Source organism: Coregonus clupeaformis, unplaced genomic scaffold (assembly GCF_020615455.1).
Source record: "Coregonus clupeaformis isolate EN_2021a unplaced genomic scaffold, ASM2061545v1 scaf0696, whole genome shotgun sequence".
Classification (NCBI taxonomy): domain Eukaryota; kingdom Metazoa; phylum Chordata; class Actinopteri; order Salmoniformes; family Salmonidae; genus Coregonus; species Coregonus clupeaformis.
In genome coordinates this window covers 99,395-120,194 of record NW_025534151.1, presented here as the reverse complement: position 1 = coordinate 120,194, position 20,800 = coordinate 99,395, and the positions used below count along the sequence as shown (strand labels likewise).

At 41.6% G+C, this 20,800-nt stretch overlaps 1 protein-coding gene and 1 long non-coding RNA gene across 2 annotated transcripts; one reads left to right on the top strand and one right to left on the bottom strand.

Annotated features, from left to right (window-relative positions):
- Window positions 1-9,680: 9,680 nt before the first annotated feature.
- On the bottom strand, window positions 9,681-12,496 carry LOC121532640. Its single transcript, XR_006659018.1, has 3 exons — window positions 12,285-12,496; window positions 11,599-11,655; window positions 9,681-9,697 (listed from the first exon to the last, which is right to left on the bottom strand). It is a non-coding gene; the product is annotated as an uncharacterized LOC121532640 (long non-coding RNA).
- Window positions 12,497-13,638: 1,142 nt separating this feature from the next.
- LOC121533183 (ras-related protein ORAB-1) lies at window positions 13,639-16,960 on the top strand. The gene is made up of 6 exons (XM_041838985.1): window positions 13,639-13,823; window positions 14,532-14,604; window positions 14,739-14,834; window positions 14,944-15,039; window positions 15,229-15,360; window positions 15,582-16,960. Exons 1-6 carry the CDS (start codon window positions 13,810-13,812, stop codon window positions 15,777-15,779), a joined length of 609 nt encoding a protein of 202 aa, XP_041694919.1. The 5' UTR covers window positions 13,639-13,809; the 3' UTR covers window positions 15,780-16,960.
- The last annotated feature ends 3,840 nt before the right edge of the window (window positions 16,961-20,800 follow it).

Sequence of the window (20,800 nt, the reverse complement as noted above, 5' to 3'; positions counted from 1 at the left end):
ATGTAGAACCCCTGATAACAGACTAAGTGCACACATCTAACTAAATCAACAAATCATGTGCTGTGTCCCAAATGGCACCCTATTCCCTATGCAGTGCCTACTTTTGATCAGGCCCATAGGGTTCAAGTAGTGCACTATAATTGCATTGGACTTAGCCAGCCATGGTAGGTTTCCTCGTTTCCCATAGGACCATGTGTTAGATTGTTGATTTCCCCTCATGAAATCATTTTTAAACTCTCAAATACCTACGAAACTAAACTCAAAGGGCTGTTTCCAAAACACAGATTTAGGCCTAGACTAAAGCATAGTCATAATATGAGAATCTCCATTAAAATAAGCTTCCTTGTCCAGGATAAGTGTCAGGAAAATTGCTCAAACAGGATTCTCAGTGGAGGGACTAAGCAAAATGTAATCTAACATAAAGTAGTGTAAATCAAGAAATGTGCACCATTCTCCATGTAGTTTCTTCTGAAAAAGAAAACCTTAGAACCATAATCTACTCCACAATCATTGCAGTCATTTCCAGAACTTCCTAAATCTCCACAAAAAAGAAAATGTCCTATTCATGAGCGCTATTAGAAATTGCCTAGCGAAAGTTAAGAACTGTTAGCCCCTTAACCAAAAGGTCGCTGGTTTAATCCCTAGGCAAGGTGGGAAAAAAATGCTGTTACGACCCTTGGGCAAGGCAGTTAACACCCACCCAACCCACCCCCGATGTGCGTCGATCAAGCAGCCCCACCACCTCTCTGATTCAGGGGTAAAAGCCAGAAACACATTTTGGTTAATAATTAAATTATACAACTACTAGTATCCCCCTTTCCCCAGATGATAGAGTACAAATAACAAAACAGACCCATATTACATTATTCTTATTCACTCAACACACCATACTAATACTGTTGACTAAAATTCAAGTTTGTTCTGTTAAAAAAAAATATGCAATATTTATATGACCTTTCAAAACGGGTTATTACCACTTTCTTTATTAATTAATAAAATACATGTTTTTATCTAATATCAAACGGATCTAACACTCCCTGTAGTAATCAGTAGGATTACCTTGATCTCAATGTTTCCCTTTAGCATGTAACGAATAATTGGCCTGCCAACCAACGCAGGGAAAATATGCTCTACGAATTGACTGCATAGCCGCTTTGTTCACAAACTAAGAATAAAGGAACAAAGGCAGGGTCAGTACAAACATTATGCAGTTGATCATACACACAGAAATACAAAACTAATGAAGGGGATCAATAATAACCTATAGCCAAATACTAGAAATCTGATCAAAGTAGTTAGCCCAACTCCATTAAAAAAAACCTTTTAGCCCAATAACTCTACATAACCTAGCCTGATCGATAATAATAATCCTTCCTTCCCACCCTTCTGTACTTTGATCCACTTGGTTTTTGTTCTGATCAGATCTAGGATCAGCTTGCCCTCCCAAATCCCTAACCATTAGTGAAATGCAAAAAACAAAACCAGCATCTAGGGACAACTCCACCCTACTTTGTTTGTGAACACTCTCAGGGGGGTTACGAGAAGTTACGCAGTGTACCCACACAATCACTACTGATTACCACTCAGCTTGGATTATTAGAAAACCTATGTAAATTTCATTTCAAACCTGTTAGAGTTGTACTGGGTTTACTTCAAAATCCTGCCTTATCATAATACTTTTCTATGTATGTTTAAAATCCCTTAGATTTCTTTTTAATATTCATTACATAATCTTCCTTCTTTCACCTACGTTACATTACACTTCACAGTCCTCCCCTTACTTTTCCATTTTGTTAAGTTACACCTTATTCCAAAATTGATTAAATTGTTTTCCCCCTCTAATCCTACACACAATCCCCATAATGACAAAGCAAAAACACGTTTTTCAGAAATGTTTGCTAATTTAAAAACCATATATATATATATATATATATTAAAATATCACATTTACATAATATTCAACCCTCTACTCAGTACTTTGTTCAAGCACCTTTAGCAGTGATTACACCTCAAGTCTTCTTGGGTATCGCTTCCACTTTTTGGGGAGTTTCTCCCATTTCTTCTCTGCAGATCCTCTCAAGCTCTGTCAGGTTGGATGAACGTTGCCTCACTGCTTTATTTTCAGAGTCTCTCTCAGAGATGTTCGATTAAGGGTTGAAGTCCGGAGCTCTGGCTAGCCACTCAAAACCATTCAGGGACTTGTCCCAAGGCTCCACTCCTGCGCTGTCTTTGCTGTGTGCTTGGGTTGTTGTCCTGTTGAAGAGTGAGCCTTCTTGATCTGAGTCCTGAGTGCTCCTGAACATCAAGGATCTCTCTGTACTTTACTCCGTTCATCTTTGCCTCAATCCTGACTAGTCTCCCAGTCCCTACCAGCTGAAAAACATCCCATTTACATTTACATTTAAGTCATTTGTCAACGCTCTTATCCCCACATTATACATATTTTTTATACTGGTGATCACCCACAACCTGGCGTTACAAACACCATGCTCTATCAACTTCATCCCTGCTTTCCCTTACCCTGGGCCAGATGTTTGTGCCGCCCATAGCAGGTCTCCCGGTCGCGGCCCTACAGGCAAAGGCCTGGATTCGGCCCAGGATCTCTAGTGGCACAGTTAGCTTTGCCATGCACAGGTGTTGAGCCACTGCTCCACTCAGGAGCACTGATGCTACCACCACCACCACGCCGCTTCACCTGTGCAGGGGATGGTGCCAGATTTTCCTCCAGACGTGACGCTTGGCATTCCAGGCCAAAGAAGGTTCAATCGTGGTTTCATCAGACCAGAGAATCTTGTTTCTCATGTATGACCTATTGGTGCCTTTTGGCAAAGCTCCAGCGGGCTGTCATGTGCCTTTTACTGAGGATTGGTTCCTCGCACCACTCAACATAAAGGCCTGATTAGTGAGTGCTCGAATGGTTGTCCTTCTGAAGAGGTTCTCCCATCTCCACAGGATCTCTAGAGCTCTGTCAAGAGTGACCATTAGGTTCTTGGTCACCTCCCTGACCAGGCCCTTCTCCGGGTGGTCAAACTGAGCAATCTTCTTCCATTTAAAATATATCCACAATGCTGCAACATTTGTACCCTTTCCCAGATATGTGCCTCACATTCAATCCTGTCTTCGCACCTCTACAACAATTCATCAACCTCATGGCTTGGTTTTAGCAACCTCTGACATGCACTGTTATTACTGTGGGACCTTATATGGACAGGTGTGTGCCTTTCCAAATCATGTCCAATCAATTGAATTTTCCCAATGTTTCTACAATCATTTAAAACATCATCAAGAGGTGATCATTGTAAACAGGATGCACCTCATAACTCAATTTTGAGTCCTCATAGCAAGGTAATTTTACAAATAAGAGTATTTCAGTTTCCATTATTAATACATTTGCAAAATTACAAAACATGTTGCTTTGTGATTATGGGGTATTGTCATAGATTGCTGATAATTTTTTAATTTTAGAGATAAGGCTGTAATGTAACAAAATGTGGAAAAAGTTAAGGGGTCTAATACTTTCCGAACATTATAAAGTAGATCTTCATCATTCTCAACCTTCAAATAATAAGAATAAATAAGTGTATAACATGCATCATCAAGTAGACATGGCATTATCAGCTCAGAGAGGAAGGGGAATTAAGGCATGAAGGTAGTCTACAGTGTCCAGCGTTCCCATTTACACTCCCGAGCTATAATAGCTATCAGAGCTGTTTTTATTTGAAGTGTGTAACAAAGGCTGTAAGCAGCATACGTTTATTTGTGGTAGGTAGCTGGAGAGAGACTGATTCAGCTAACCACTGAATGACTGCTAATAATGATAGTATTTAAAGGTAAAATGGTGGAAATTAAAACTTTAGTAACCATTTTGTCAATTTCAGCCCGATACTCATGTTTACAAACATATTTTACAAGAGAGTTGCAATAGATCTGATAACTCCTTACATGTGAAGAATGGTTTTCCTGACTTCCCTCACTGTACAAAATAAGCATCATTATCTACTACTCAGACAAATTTAGTTGGTTTAACTTGCCTTGTTCAGCAGTTCACACTTAGCAATACTTTAATTGTAATACTTGTTTGTTGCTGCCTAGTTTATAAAACTATAATGCACAAATCCTCATTCCAACCAACATCAACATTAGCATATAATCTACAATTTGGTTTCGTTGAGGGCAGGCTACATATGCTGATCATCATTCTTTGTAACACACTGATCTAAACATTTGATTACTAATAAAACAACACCCTCTTTTCCTTCCCAATTCATTTTACATGATGCTGTCAAGTTCTTACAGAAACCCTTATCTTGTTGAGTTTGAGCTAACAATCAAATTGAAACAAGGGATGGAAATGCAGGTAATGATGTCTGATGAAGAAATAGTTGATGTAGCTAAATGTGGCAAGAACTGAGATTTAAGTGATTTGTAACGTTCAGATACTAGCTATTAGCTTGCTCAGCCCAACCGCCTAACTCCAGCTCCAGACGATTCGAGTTCGCAATTCACACAGCAGCCACAGCTGCACAATCAATATTATGCTACTGATTCACATTCTATAAATCATTACACTAAACATTCCACCACCGGTGTAATTTCCACCTCTAATTGACAGATGCTCCACCCCAATGAATCATACTAATTACAAGCTACAACAAATTCCTTTACTACACACCCAACCGTGCTATAGCTAGCAATGAAACGAGCTACTTCCTGTTCCTCCCCATTCTCCTCTGCCAAAATGCTACAGCACAACGCCCGGAACGCTCATAATTTGACGATAAACCGTCACGGTTTGTAAGCTTACCCCGTCCCATTGTCACAAACCTTTCCTTCCCTGGCTGTCCATTTTTCTCGGAATACAGAAACCAGCAGCCCGCCTTTGCGCCCTTTCTTCGTCAAGGCGAAAACACCACCCGCAGTCTAGCAAGGCTTCTTCCATTATACCACATACATATTAACCCACACTATCGGTGTGAATAATTCATATGCCTTTCTTTCACGTTTCTATTCCGACAATCACAATTGATTGACGGTGATGTATCCAATCAGATTTTGAAATATCCATATTTCAACTTTATCAATACATTAGGTGGCGTGGACTGCGTCCAACACCCTAAAACAGTGAAGTTAATCGATCTACGTCGAGAGGGGGGAGCAGATTTTGTTTTTATATGACAATGAAATATTCTTATAATTACTTTAAAATGTATTTGTCAATTCTTTTTATTCTCAGAAAAAATACATTTCAACTATAAACAATGATAGAGGCTCTCTCGGTGGCCAACTTCATTAGCTGATCCCTCACTGGCTGACAATGTTGAGTCATATCCAACCTAGGTCATGAGGGATCCGAATGCCTGCAATGATAGCTCCATTTTATTGGCTCCTGACCAATTCATGCAGGGTTTTTTTTCCTATCATAATGTTTCATCGCCTGTTTCCTATACCAAAAGAGCTTCTGACATCAAACAGCGATATCACTAACCTCGATTTGATAAAGATTTCTCCTTCTTCGGTCAGAGACGCATGAACATACACTCTCACCGAACCAGCCCTAATCCTAGACTTGTAAAATAAAAAAATTTATCTAAAGCCACGTGCAGGCACCCACAATACAAAACTATGTTGGCTAATACATAACCGCCTCTACCCTCCATTCTATTGGCGAGCGTGCAATCTGGAGAACAAACTAGAGCGAGCTCCGTTGAGTTAATTATTTTTATTTATTTATTATTTTACAGGCCAATTCACTTAATCGCGTTTCAGTAAAAGTGTTTTGCCCTCATTTTCAACCTTGTTCAGACTAACCTATCACGGGACCTGTTTCTCAGAGTGGTGGCAGAACAAGGCATGGATCAATATACATCTGGATGTTTTTTCTATATCGGCAGACTGCAAACTAGCTGACAGCGTCTGAAGTAGCAAACTCAAGGGGGAAGTGTGTTCTTTTACTGTAGCTGAGTACAGCGATCTCTAATATTAAGGAGTTAAATACCTCATGATAAGCTGTAGAGCCATATACATTTACATTACATTTTAGTCATTTGTAATGCTCTTATCCAGAAGCGACTTACAGTTAGTGAGTGCATACATAATTTTATTTTTAATTCATACTGTGCTTCCCCCCATAAATCACCCCAACCCTGGCGTTGCAGCGCTCCATGCTCTACCAACTAAGCTACATCCCCTGCCGGCCATTCCCTCCCTACCCTGGTGGCACTGGGCAATTGTGCGCCCATGGGTCTCCGGTTTCATTGTCTATTTACCACCACAAAACGATGCTGGCACTATAAGACACGCTACTAAGCAAACGAAAATGCTCATCCATCTCGCCCCTGAGTGACAGTTGATTTGAATGCAGGAAAACTGAAATCCGTTTTTACACCCTAATTTCACCATATCTGTGCAACTAGAGGCAAAAAAACTCTAGATCACCTTTACTCCACACACAGAAACGCATACAAGCAAGCTCTCCCTCGCCCTCCATTTGCCAAATCAACCATAACTCTATCCCTCCTACAACTATATATACCAGTATAGCTCAATCGTTCTGATAAGCGTGTCTAAGAACCACTGTTTCGCTAGCACAGACTGGAACCATGTTTTCCGGGATTCATCCATGGCATTGAGAGTTTACCACATCTATCACCGCTTCATTAATAAGTGCATCGGCGCAAAACTCCCCCATAATAATTATTCCCATGATTCGCAACTTGCACTGATAAGTTTCTGCCACTTTCAAGGATCTGACACTAATCCCCTATAAAAATCCCCTCACCTCCATAACCATGAAACGGCAAAGTGTCAATACAGACAATCTCCCATAGCTCTGACCGCTTGTCGGATGTGGCAGCTTACTATCACAGATTTCACCCGAGCTGCCCAGTGGTCTTGGCGAGCCTACAGGCGAGCTAAATCTTCGGCTCCGAGGCGAGCGACCTCTGACCCATGCATGAGAAACACCAACTGTTCCAGACAAATTGTGATCATTCTCCATCCCATGTCTAAACTAGTTTTCTCAAGCCGCAGCCATTACCGGTCAAGCTCTGCTCTGACCGGCAGCAGGGTCTTCCTACATTGTCAACCTTCTGACTGTCACTGTAATCACCTCATGTTTCAAGCAGACCACCATGGTCCACACTGTGCCCAAAAATGCCAAGTTAAACTGTCTAAATACTATCCTTAGCACTCCCATCTGTAGCCATGAAATGCTTTGGGAAGGCTGTCATAGCTCACATCAACACCATCATCCCAACACCCTATCGCATACCCCCCAACAGATCCACAGATTCACAATCTCCTATTCACTCCACACTACCCTCTTCCACCTGGACAAGTAACTATTAAATGCTGTTCATTACTACAGCTCACGTTCAACACCCATAGTTGCCAGCCAAGCTCATCACTAAGCTAAGGACCCTGGGACTGAACTCCTCCCCTCTTGCAACTGGATGTTGACTTCCTGACAGTGCCCCAGGTAGCGAGGATAATCCAACAACACATCCCCATGCGCTGACCCTCAACCGGTGCCCCTCGGGTTGTCTTATCCATCCTCTCCCACATTCACCCATACTTCGTTGGCAGCGCCGCGCTCCAACACCATCATTAAAGTTTGCTGGCGATGACAACCATGACGTTGTAACCTGATCGGCAGCGATGATACTCTATAGGGATGAGGTCAAGACCTGGCAGTGTGGTGCCAAACCCCTCTCCCCTCATCACAAACAACTATGACTACAAAACGGATGGCCGGCACCCCCCCATTCACATCGATGAGGCTGTAGTGGGAGGCACAACTTCCTTCCTCGTGTCCACATCACTAGATCTATCATGTCCACCCACCAACACTTCCTTTTATTATTTTATTATCTATTTTCCCATGTATGAGCATTAAAGGCCAAATTCGGTTTCATCAAATAATAGATTTATTTGTTTTTATCCCCCTATCCCTAAACTCTAGCTAATTGTGTTAAACTAACTAACGTTAGCTCCCAAAACTAAAATAAGATAAATATCCGTTTTCGAGTTCCTTAAATATGCCATGCAATATGAATGGTCTTGTTCATATGCTTCGTTTACCTTTTAGACAATTTATTGAAAGCTAGCCAATGTTTCATTTGACTAGCTACGGGCCAACTAAATATTGTAAACGTCAATGTGCCTGCTCAGGAAGCTAGTGTTTCGTTAGCTATCTCTGTCTGTTTTAGCATGATTGTCTCATTTCAAGTAACTTGCTGCAGGGTAAAAAAACATACAATCATATACTGTGCGTAAAACCCAAATAAAGCATGTAGATGGAGGATTTTCATATTTGAGTTTAAAAATGACAACTGCATATCATGCATATTAACCAATACATAAGGCATACCTACACATATAATACCTTGCAATATCTTCTCTAAAAACAGTTGTACAATGTGCTCTGCAATACGATAACCAGTTTGATTTCTAAATCCAGATTAGTTCTCAAATAGCTTAGCTGCCCAATGCTGTAAAAATTCGAGCATGCAAAATGTTGGATGCATTGAATTGAGTATGGAAGATGATAAAGAAGTCTGTAGGATTATAGAAAAAGCAGTCTGGGAAATTATAGTTGAGTTTCCAATACTAAATATTCCAGTAATGTTATATTTTATGTTTTAAATGATTAACTTTCCTACTAACCTTCTAAAAGTTGGCCACCAGTGTCAAAATCTTGCCAATCCATTACATTATTCTACTAACTATACTGAGTTAGACATATTTTCCTGTAATGTAGCACATCATGCATATACTGTACATTAGCACAGAAACTCCATCACAATGTGTTTCACCATTGGGCTGATCGAACAAATAGCAAAGATGTCTCAGGCAGTATTTGAAATATCTAAATATAGTGTAACCTACCAATCAATGTATATCAAGTGCCATGGAGTGCACAATCTTACAATGTTACTGTAGGGCCATAAATAGAGCTTTACTATAACTAAATGCCCGCTTTGGGCCTCAGATGGAGACTGTAGGCATGTAATCAATCGCTTGCTTATATTCCCCCTTCTCTCTTGGATCATTTGTATGCCCAGGCCCCATGGGCATGTGAAAGGATCCCAATGTAGCCCATGTGAGAGAGAGCCAGTGCCTTAGCAGAATGCAATCTAAAGCTTTTGTGGTCCAGAAGCAGAGAACTTTACCATCTATGCCCGTATATATAATTCTCACCACTGCATGCTCAAATGATAAAATAATCTGGTTTGTCACCTGTTCAAACTACATTAATTATATTTCAATCTAAAACACACTACTTGTATCTGTAGTTGGTGTTCTTCAACTCTAAAATGCACACTGGACTGTGTAACAGGCAAAAGCATATGTAGTCCCAATGTCTAAATAGTGTCCGGCAGGAGTTTAGTTTCAAACTGCAGGACTTGGTAAATGGGATCATGGGAGACAAATGTAGTGACGTAATGAATGGTCACTACACGTGCATCTGCAGTGCTGTTATTCAACTCAATCCATGTCAATCCACAATGAAAAGACAACAGGCAAATGCACGTGTTCCTAATGTCACAAATTGTGACAGAGGGGCTAGTTCAACTCGGTAGGATGGTTCTCCTCACGGGTGAGTGAATCCAGTCCATGCTGCACTTGGTTGATCTCTCGAGGGCAAGGACATCCTTGACAGTCTGAGGCAGGTGCTCTTTCAATCATCCTACTCCAACTATTACAGGATATGTTCATTTTTCTTTTTGTCAGTAAATAGAAATTGATAAGTCCTGCCTTATTTTCTTTGTCCAATACTTTTTAATCTTAAATTACATTGTAATACGATACTTAAACGCTCCTTATCCCCAAATACATGCTACTAGTAATGGGGGGATCTAGTCAGTTATACAACTAATCATTCAACTTCAAATGTGTCTTCCATACATTTAACCCATCTATATTCTCCTGCTAGCAACACCCTGATGGGGAAAAAGTATTTAGTCAGCCAACAATTGTGCAAGTTCTCCCATAAAAAAGATGAGAGAGGCCTGTAATTTTCATCATAGTTACCGTCAACTACCACAGACAAATTGAGAGAAAAAATCAAAATCACATTGTTGGATTTTCATTTTATTTACCAAATTATGGTAGGAAAATAAGTATTTGGTCACCTATACAAACAAGCAAGATTTCTGGCTCTCACAACCTTAACTTCTTCTTTGAAATTCTCCTCTGTCCTCCACTCGTTACCTGTATTAATGTACCTGTTAACTTGTTATCATATAAAACACCTTCCACAACCTCAAACAGTCACACTCCAAACTCCACTATGGCCCAAACCACAGCGCTGTCAAAGACACCAGAAACAAAATTGTAGACCTGCACCAGGCTGGAAAACTGAATCTGCAATAGAGTAAAGCAGCTTGGTTTGAAGAAATCAACTGTAGAACAATTATTAGAAAATGAAACATACAAGACCACTGATAATCTCCCTCGATCTGAGGCTTCACGCAAAATCTCACCCGTGAATCAAAATGATCCACAAGAACCCAGTGAGCAAAATTCCACCCCGGGGACCTAGTGAATACCTGCAGAGAGCTGGACCAAAGTAACGACGCCTACCATCAATGGCACACTATGCCTTGAGACTCAAATCCTGCAGTGCCAGGCGTGTCCCCCTGTTCAAGCCAGTACATTCCAGGCCCATCTGAAGTTTGCTAGAGTGCATTTGGATGATCCAGAAGAGGATTGGGAGAATGTCCTTATGGTCAATAAACCAAAATATACTTTTTGGCAAAAACTCAGCTCGTCGTGTTTGGAGGTCAAAGAATGCTGAGTTGCATCCAAAAAACACCATACCTACTGTGAAGCATGGGGGTGGAAACATCATGCTTGGGGCTCAATTACCACTGCAAAGGGACCGGTTATCCGTGTAAAGGAAAGAATGAATGGGGCCATTATCGTAATTGTGTGAAAACCTCCTTCCATCAGCAAGGGCATTGAAGATGAAACGCATTGGCTGGAGTCTTTCCAGCAATGATCCCAAACACACCGCCCGGGAAGCAGAAGTAACCTAACCATGCCAAAAGGTCCTGGAGTAGCCTAGCCAGTCTCCAATCTCAACCCCATAGAAAATCTTTGGAGGGAGTTGAAAGTCTGTGTTGCCCACTGGTAAACATCCTGCTCTAGAGAATCTGCATAAATGGGCCAAACCACCAGCAACAGTGTGTAACGAAACTTACACAAAGTTTATTTCATTGCCAACAGCAGGTATATAACAAATTATTGAGAAACTTTTGTTATTGACCAAGTACTTATTTTCCACCATAATTTGCAAAATAAATTAATAAAAAAATCCTACAATATGATTTTCTGAAAAAATCTCATTTTGTCTGTCATAGTTGACGTGTACCTATGATGAAATTTACAGGCCCTCTCCATCTTTTTAAGTGGGAGAACTTGCACAATTAATTGGCTGACTGTGCTTTTTCCCCCTATTTACTTCTTGTAACTAGCTAACCAGTAAGTTAGATACATTACTAAGGTTGCTGCGTTCTAAATTGGGAGTAGTTTTACAGCTTGCATTGATGGTAACACGTTTCTATAACTAAATCGTTAGAAGAAAAAAAAGACTACCTGATAGCAGTTTGTCAGATGGAGATCTCTCTCGCGCTGTCACCAGCTGTCTACAACCTTAGGTACAGATAACGTGATGTGATCAGCAGAGATAGTACGATGGATATTACACACGTTTGATTAGTTTACAGTTTAGTACTCGGCGACGTTTGCCTGTCCAACTAGCGAACATAGAAGGGTCAACGCTATCCGGAATCTTTGGGACGTCCTACCATACACCCTAACCATTTTACATTTAAACTTCAATGGGGTTGTGACGTCCCAAGGGTCCAGGATAGCACGGACCAACATAAAAGTAAGTTTTTAGAATTATTTTGCGAGAACTGACATTGTCAACAAACAGAAATATGTTCAGAATAAATAAATATGCACAATATATTTAAAAAAAACAGCTCCTCCCTCAACATAGATCGATCATCTCGGGAAAACTAATGCAGATAGCTTGCTACGGCCCACCACCTAATATGCATCATATATACTGTCTGTGGTCCGATTAACATTTATACTTTTGTGTATAAAATTAACATACATTTGATTGATTATACAGTGAAAATGGGATAACTTGGTGCATTAGTTTAGTTATATTGTATTGTAATAACAACTCAAAAACAACCTCCTAACCAACTGTTTGTAAACTGAGTTGCACACTACAATGTCATAAATACATAGACTGATGATATAATTACTGCTATAGAGCTGCGCCGTGACAAGAAAAGGGTGGCAAGATGTTAGAGGTCTTCAGACGAAAGAGAACGAAGCTGGCAAACCCAAGTCGCACCGTCACAACCAGACGAGCTGCATGTGCTTGATCTGTGCCTTTACATTGTGCCTAGAATAACTCATTAGTCTTTAGACATACGAGTTGCCTCCCACAATGTACCAGTGTCCCAGTGTAGCAGCGTCAGTTTGGCATAGAGGAAAGGGCGGAGTTGGGACATCCGACTTTCTTATGTCACTGCCTTATCCGCATGTTGCCCAACCATAAACCACTGCAAAGGTTTTGCTGCAAACATTCTATGTGTGCCTCATGATTTGTTGGGAGAGTTGTCTGTCTGAAGAGGACCCTCCCGGAACATTTGTTTTTTTTCATTTTCAAAATTACCAAAAGACCTAGTGCTGTTGCTGCCCAAATTCTAGGATTTCCTTGACTAATGGCTCATCAATTCCTCAGAGCCATCCATAGCACACATAAGATAGGAAATTAAACTGCTGTAGCAACCATATAGAAAATGCATATTAGACTATTCCTTTACAGACTGAACCCAGCCACACAATTGGCTATTCAGTGTCAGTAGAAAATAAAAATGATAGTTCTACCTGGGTGGTAATCTGAAGCTATCCCTGTGTTTACTTGTCTTAGTACCACTGGCTGTGCTTTGCAGCACGGGTATTAAACCATCACTGATGCACTGCACATATGCTCTTTATCCTTGACCTTAGACCTTATAGCAATCAAGAAGAAACTGTCTGAGCCAATAAGGTACCACCAGCATGAAGAGCAAAATGCATGGTACAGTACATCAGGGTAGGCTGCTGAGGGGAGGACGGCTCATAATAATATCTGGAACGGAGTAAATGGAATGGTATCAAACCATTACATTTTTACATTTACATTTTAGTCATTTAGCAGACGCTCTTATCCAGAGCGACTTACAGTTAGTGAGTGCATACATTTTTCATACAAACCATGTATTTGATACCATTCCACCAATTCCGCTCCAACCATTACCACAAGCCCGTCCTCCCCAATTAAGGTGCCACCAACCTCCTGTGCAATCCAGCCATCAATCAGTGAGTTCCCTCATTCCAAAACGGTATATTCCTCTCATGATCCAGTAGGGCCTTGTGTTGGGCTACCGCTCTTCTGCATCCCAAACAATCGGACAGGTGTGTGGACCTCTCTTCATCCCATGATAATGCATGGAGTGGAAATTATGAATAAATAAATGATGGATGATAAATGTGATGATGATAATGTAGGCCTAATACGATTTGACTACAACTTCCACTAGCACCATAGGTTTGTTTGGCATTTCCTGGTCAGGAGGGCAGCCATATTTGATTCGATTATCTTGGCTCCGAGTAGTTAGCTAGCTAGTTGCAGTTGTTCTGATAAAAATTGTTGCTGGATTATATTACACAAGTTTTCCACAACAAAGAATAGCAATATTTTAAAGAATAACTGATTAACGTTACCGTGCTTAGTCAACGATGAATCCTGAATAGTAAGTAACACTGTTGGTTAATGATGACAGCCTGTTTTTTATGCTTGCTAACGTTAGTCCGCTACCTGGCTAACTGTTAGTTAGTTTACGTCATAAGATAGTTGTTTTGTCTTTTATGCAAATATGAGATCGATGACATAAGGTATGTTCTGTATCAACTTCGTCCTAGACATGTTTTATATTGACTGTTAATAGGCGTGTTAGGGCCTGTTTTTATCTTCCTAGCTACGTTCAAACGCCAGCAAGCATGAATGCTAGCTAGCTACCATAGGCTTGCTAACTAGCTATTGTTATCAATATCAGCTGGTAGCTAACTTAACTAGCTAGTATCAGCTGGGTAGTTAGGTAGCTAAATTAGCTAGTTTAAACGTTAACTGCTGTGTTGACGTCTTCAAATATGAACATTTGTAAAAAATTAGCTGATCAGCTTAATCTTAATTGCCCAATAATATAGTTAAATCTAGTTAGCTATGTCTGTTGAATTCCATTCATGGCTACTTTGATTGTTGATGTGTGATACAAATACATTGTATTGATTGACTGGCTTTTGTCACTATAGTAGACAGAACTAGCTACTATGTGACAATTTGTTGCCTTGTTGTTTTTATGACTTTCAACAAATAACGAATAATATATAGTAATATCTCCATGACAGTGGAATTGACATTTGTTTAACCTGTGAAATATCAAATGTTACTCTCTTTTCAGTGACTATTTATTCAAGCTGCTTCTGATTGGCGACTCTGGCGTTGGAAAGTCTTGCCTCCTCCTCCGTTTTGCAGTAAGTAACTTTCCTCAGTCAAGGTGTGACTTTGCCATGTTGATCTTTTGAGGGATAATAGTTTGACATCCCAGGAACTTTACTGTACATTGAACACCCATAGGGATTGACTGGTTTTCTTATTTCCTCTTCAGGACGACACATACACAGAGAGCTATATTAGCACTATTGGAGTGGACTTCAAAATTAGAACCATAGAATTAGATGGAAAGACCATCAAACTTCAGATTGTGAGTACCTGTGGTTGACATGACTTGAAAGAGTCATAAGAACGGCAGAAGTGGAACATGGTGATTTGTATATGATGTTGGGTCTAACTTTGCTCTCACTGGCCCCCAGTGGGACACAGCTGGACAGGAACGGTTCCGGACAATTACATCCAGTTACTACAGAGGAGCGCATGGCATTATTGTAGTGTACGATGTCACAGACCAGGTCAGTCCATCTCTCGTGCGCTTTCACTTTTTCACTTTCTATTTTTCACTCTCTTTATAACAAGTTTACATAGCAGATAACTTACACAGGCTTGAGAACAAGGTTAACGTTTCAGTGTATCTGGTTATGCAGCCTATTGCATCTGTTGTTGAGTTATCAACAGTTTTCTCCTCTCCTGTCACACCCCAGGAATCCTTCAATAACGTGAAACAGTGGCTACAGGAGATTGACCGCTACGCCAGTGAAAACGTGAACAAACTGTTAGTAGGCAACAAATGTGACCTGACGACAAAGAAACTGGTGGACTATACGACAGCCAAGGTAACGCTCTACCTGGTTACAGAATGAAAAATAACTCACCTTTTATTGTTGTTGCATTTTTCAGTTGAATCTTTTCTCTCTCCCTTTCTGTGTCCCACTCTTTTTTTTTTGTCTCTTTGCCTCTTTCTTTTTCTTGGTGTGTATATGCCTGTCCCCTACTCCCACCTTACTGTTGCCTCTCTCTCTTACTCCCCCTCTCTTTCTTCCTCTTCCTCCCTCAGGAATTTGCTGACAATTTAGGGATCCCCTTCTTGGAAGCCAGCGCCAAGAGTGCCACCAACGTGGAGCAGGCCTTCATGACCATGGCAGCTGAGATCAAGAAGAGAATGGGCCCTGGGGCCACGGCCGGAGGCTCTGAGAAGTCCAACGTCAAGATCCAGAGCACGCCAGTCAAGACCTCCTCTGGAGGCTGCTGCTGAGGCCCCTCAGCCCCCCAAACGTCATCCACCCAGACCCCTACCTACCAATCTCAAAAGTTACCATGCTCCACAGGGATAGAAAAAGACAAAGGAGAGAAAGAAAGATGGCGAGAGTGACAGAGAGGGAAGACTGAGTGGCCCGAATTGTGTGTGCAGTTGCAATACCAGAAATATGTCCCACCCCAACCCCTAGCAAGGTCAGCAATAGGAGGGTAAGCCCATCCACAGAAACACACTAACCTAATGTGGGATATTTTTACATATTACCAAAACATATACCTATCCAAAATAAGATGTGGCAAATTATCCAGACATTTTTAAACAAGGCGCAAGGTGATCATTATGAATGAGAGGAATATGACACAACCTTGCCCAACTCTTTACTCCAGGTCTGGTAGTTAATAATCAATTTTTCTAAGATGGTTGTGTTCTCCTTATTTCACTGTGGATATCAGCATGACTTTGGCCTGATCTCCTCAGAAGATGAATTAGGAAGCACTCCCAATGAAGCACGTTTTTAAAGAGCATTATACATGTCGGCAGAACTGATTACTTTACCCACAATGCACTCATCATGACTAAGCACGTCTGCTCACTGTAATCAACCCAAATTATTTAGAGGAAATATCATTCAATGTCACGTGGTCCAACTTCACAATGTTGCCCCACATAATGTGCCAGTGCCTTTATGGCAGGATGTATATATGATATGCCTTTGGCACACTGCGTTGTTGGCATGTCCTTCCAGCCTTAGATACCTTTTGTATGCCCATAATGGTTGTATGCCCAAGCTCTTCTCTTATTTGGGTTTAGTCTAATGAATTTTGTATGATACTAGCATTAGTCAACATTCCTGTACAGAGAGTAATTGTTCTGCTGACATACATAATACCGCATGGACACGTGCTACATTGAAAGTGTCAATGACGTTTTTCCTCCGCCAGTGTCTCTCAACCAACAGCACAACAAAGTTTCACCACACGATGAAAGAATTCTACCAACTGTATATATTTATACATATATGTAAGAACCGATTAGCTAAACCTGTAGAGAAGCAAGTGAAATATATGACATCATGAAAAGTAGCTGAACATTTTTATTTCGGCACGTGATTTGTGGCTGAGGACTTGACATTCTTGTGGCACAATGTCTATTAAACAATGAAGGAGATCTTTAATAAACATTTGTCTTGTTGGAATTCTTTCCTAATAGTTACACCCGTTCTGCATGCACATTTCACACTGAAATAGGCCTAGTCTCTGAAATGTGACAGACTTTATGGGCTCTTCTTTGATAAGTTGAACGGTGTGATCTTTGGCCCAGATTCCATTGTCTCCAGTAAATGGTGCTGTTGCGCTGAACTTCAGATGTCCATACCCTAACCCTTACCTAACCTTCACCTTTAAAATTCAACTTACATTTACATTTTAGTCATTTAGCAGACGCTCTTATCCAGAGCGACTTACAGTTAGTGAGTGCATACATTATTATTTTTCATACCCCCTTCAATGGGATGATGTCAGTTGGACATCCCAAGGATCACGTTTAGACTTTCTCTGTTTTACCCAGCTCAACCACCTTTTTGTGCCCACCAAAACACTACATTCTTTACTTCTTACTTTGGAGTCTGTCCAGTAACAAGTGTACATTACAGTTTATGGGATTCTCCGGTACTTTTATATACTTTTTAGCCAGTAATTCTGAAAGTAGCGCTCACGGGCCAAAAGTGGTCCCTAAAAATGGTGTACTACGTAACGTGCAGATTTGTGCACCACGTCGTTACTCTCGCTCTGCTGTGTGTGCATGATGTTCCTCTTGCTAGCTGTCACTCAAATGGTGAGGAGCTGAAGCTCATTGGTTGAAGTCTAATGCTAGGGGGCTGGCCCACGTGGGGGGAAAATGGCGCAGCACAGCTTCCAGAAAAACAAACTGGGGATTTAAGACAGTAATTCTGCTAGTAGTTTATGCATGTATGAACTACACATTGACACATCCAGCCCAAAGCGGGTGGTTTAAAAAATACTTAGTAGTCGCCAAAGTTCCGGAGCATGTCTTTAACATTATGTAACACATAGGGACCCAGTAAGAAAAAACTGCAACACTGAATCTGGTACAGGTCTGTACCAGTGGAGGGCAGCATTAGGTGGCCTAGTTCATGTATGCAGCTGTCTCCCAGTAGTTGGGACTTCTTGAAATCTGATTTAAGGGCAATTTCAAATCAATCACTTTGAATTGGCCCTCATTGGAATAGTAATTAGATTACACATCCTCAACAGCTGTCGTGAATTATATTGGCTTTTCCATGGCGTTCTATTATGTTGAACGGTTATCTGAGTTCATGTGACGTTGATGTCCGTGACCATGACAAAGGCATTGTTTTGTGGCTGTGATCGATACCCTTCATCTATTCTTTCACACCAACCTTGTCATAGAATTAGTATCATACCCAATGTAGAGCATCCACCAGATCATCCCGTAATTGGTACCCATTGTGTGCCCGCTTGATTAACATCTGGCCCTCTCATCAGCGCTGCAGTCGCGGTGGCATGGTGCCCGCCGCTGTAAATGTGCCCCAGCCGGCCTCTCTCACACACAGGCCCCAGGCAGAAGAAAGGGCACACTCTTAACCGCTTGGCATGCTCCCTTCCCCCTCCTCCCCTCTACAAGACCCCTGTAATTATGTAAACGGAGTATAGTAAAAGGCAGTGTGAAGCCGGCCTCTTGTTTAGCTGTTGAACTGGAGTCTTCTCTTTTTCCAAGGCATAACCCCAAATTGCTTTTAAGTGAGAGAAAAAACATACATTCAGCCGGTCAGCGTGGACAAAGGGCTAGATGTTTTGGTGTGAGGTTCAGAGGGAGTGAGTGGGCGTTGGGATGGGGAGCAGCAGCAACGGCGCTGAGGAGTGGGTTAGAGTTGATGGCGCAAGAGAGAGGGGGGGACTGTTTGCTGGCTTTATTTGTTCTTGGTTGCCGGGCAATGGAAGGGGGAAAGCATCTGTGACAGCTGTAGAGGGTCTGCAGCCTTTCACCCGATCTACTGAAGAAGCCCTGAAGGTAAAATACAGAGAGAGGGGTGGGGGAGGATAGGGAGGGCGCTAGTCAGCCCATGTGTGAAGTTCACTCAGACAATACCTACAGCAAAAAGGGGGAACTGGAGCTGGATTTGTGGAGAAGAGATGGAGAATCAAGCCTCCATTATGTCAATCTTGGTTCTTTCACTCATGCCTAGACGGCAGTTGTGCACTTGAGACGGGCTTTGGCCACACTTTGTAGTGTAACATCATCAAATGGAGTGAGAGGTGTTGGGGACTGTGTGTCAGCCAGCCAGTGAGCACTGAACAGCATGCTGCCCTACTGGCCAGACGGGTCCCATTTGTATGCCTGATGCCCTTCTGAACAATGGCCAAGTGTGCAGCAGAGCACAGAGTTGATTCTCTTCGGATGAATCAGAATTAGAAGCAGCCTGAAATGACTGACATATAATACAAGTCTGCATGGACAACTCAGTGAATTAGACTACCGGTAGTGACTGTTTCTGTCTGTTAGAATTGTGACTAAGAAAGGTGTTTTGCATCTGTTCTCAAGCGGTTGACTTTTGGTCTTTGCTATAGTACTGTGAGTAAACAGTACAACTACTTGCCTTTGAAGGATTTTGCCTGGAACACTCATTATTGTATTGCTACTCAGCCTCCTTGTATTCACTGTTAGACTAAACGTAAATTGTGCCTGTTTATTTGACAAGGCTGCCTTTTAAACTTAATTGACACCTATTTTTTTGGAGCCAGGCTATGTAGGGAAAGATGAGCAAAGAAAAGATACCTGGTTTCTTGTCGCCGGCTACATGATGAACAACAATTCTGTTGACTTGAGTTTTTACATAACCTACATATGTATACACTTCACCATACATGTATATTTTCGTGTAGTTTAAAGCTGCTTTGGTCAGAAGCTTATCTCCAGCAAGCGAGTTGCCACGATGGCATCTTGCAATTTGCAGCAGTGATGAAATGTATGACTTGAGCTGCCTATTAGCTTGAGGTATGTCAGTGCCCGACCCGCTTGTTCATGCATGCATGTACAGTGTGCTCCAGTGAAAGCATTTGGGGGTGTGATTAATCAAATATGTACACTAGCTATCTCACCATTTCATTCACCTCACAGTGAGTGCTAAATAATCAAAGACATGTCTCCCTTTTCCCCCTCAGCATCTACACACTCATTCCATCCAGGCCCCACTTTAAATTGGAGGCCTCCGTTACAGAAGTTTTTACGTCTTCTTTGGCTAGACTTTCTTTGGCTTTTAATCCTTTCATGCGAGACCTACCCCCTCCCTCTCTTTTAGCTACTCTCAATAAAGCCAATTGCGATACTGTATCATTCTGAAATAGCTCCTAGTAGTTCCTCGCCAGGCAAGACAAAAACCAGAAAGAAAAACACAGTGATGGATGGATGCCCGCGGCGGAGGAGCCGACCTTAAAAAAACTGCAGCCGTTCATTTCCTGATCCCAGCCTGGCGGCCCTCCCTCAGTGTTCTCTCTCAGAGCAGGAGGAGGAAGAGATGGGTTGGATGGGGTTTCGGGAGCTAATTGGCAACCTTGGCGGTCCGTTATGGAGGGGGGTCTGTTTCAATATCCCTAGCAACGGGGTAAACTCAAATAGTGCCCGGGTGCCAGTCGTATGCTTTTCTATGTGGTGGAACCGGCTCCAGAGAGTCTATGTTGTAAGTAAGAGGCCCAAAAGAACTGACCCATGATCTGCCAAACATTGACGCAAAACTAAATCTGGAGGATATATGCAGAAAATAGGAGCCTTAATTGACACCTCTTATTTCTTTGGCAGTTCCATGAAATATGGGTGTGTTGTTTGTCAGATGTAGCAACTTCTCCCACCATCTTGCATTTTCTTTATTGACATTTATATCTTATGTCATACTCTTGACAGTTTCATGTAATATGGCCGTCTTGTATGCAAGAGACCGCAACTTCAACCACTATCTTGCATCTTCTCCTCACCCCCTTCCG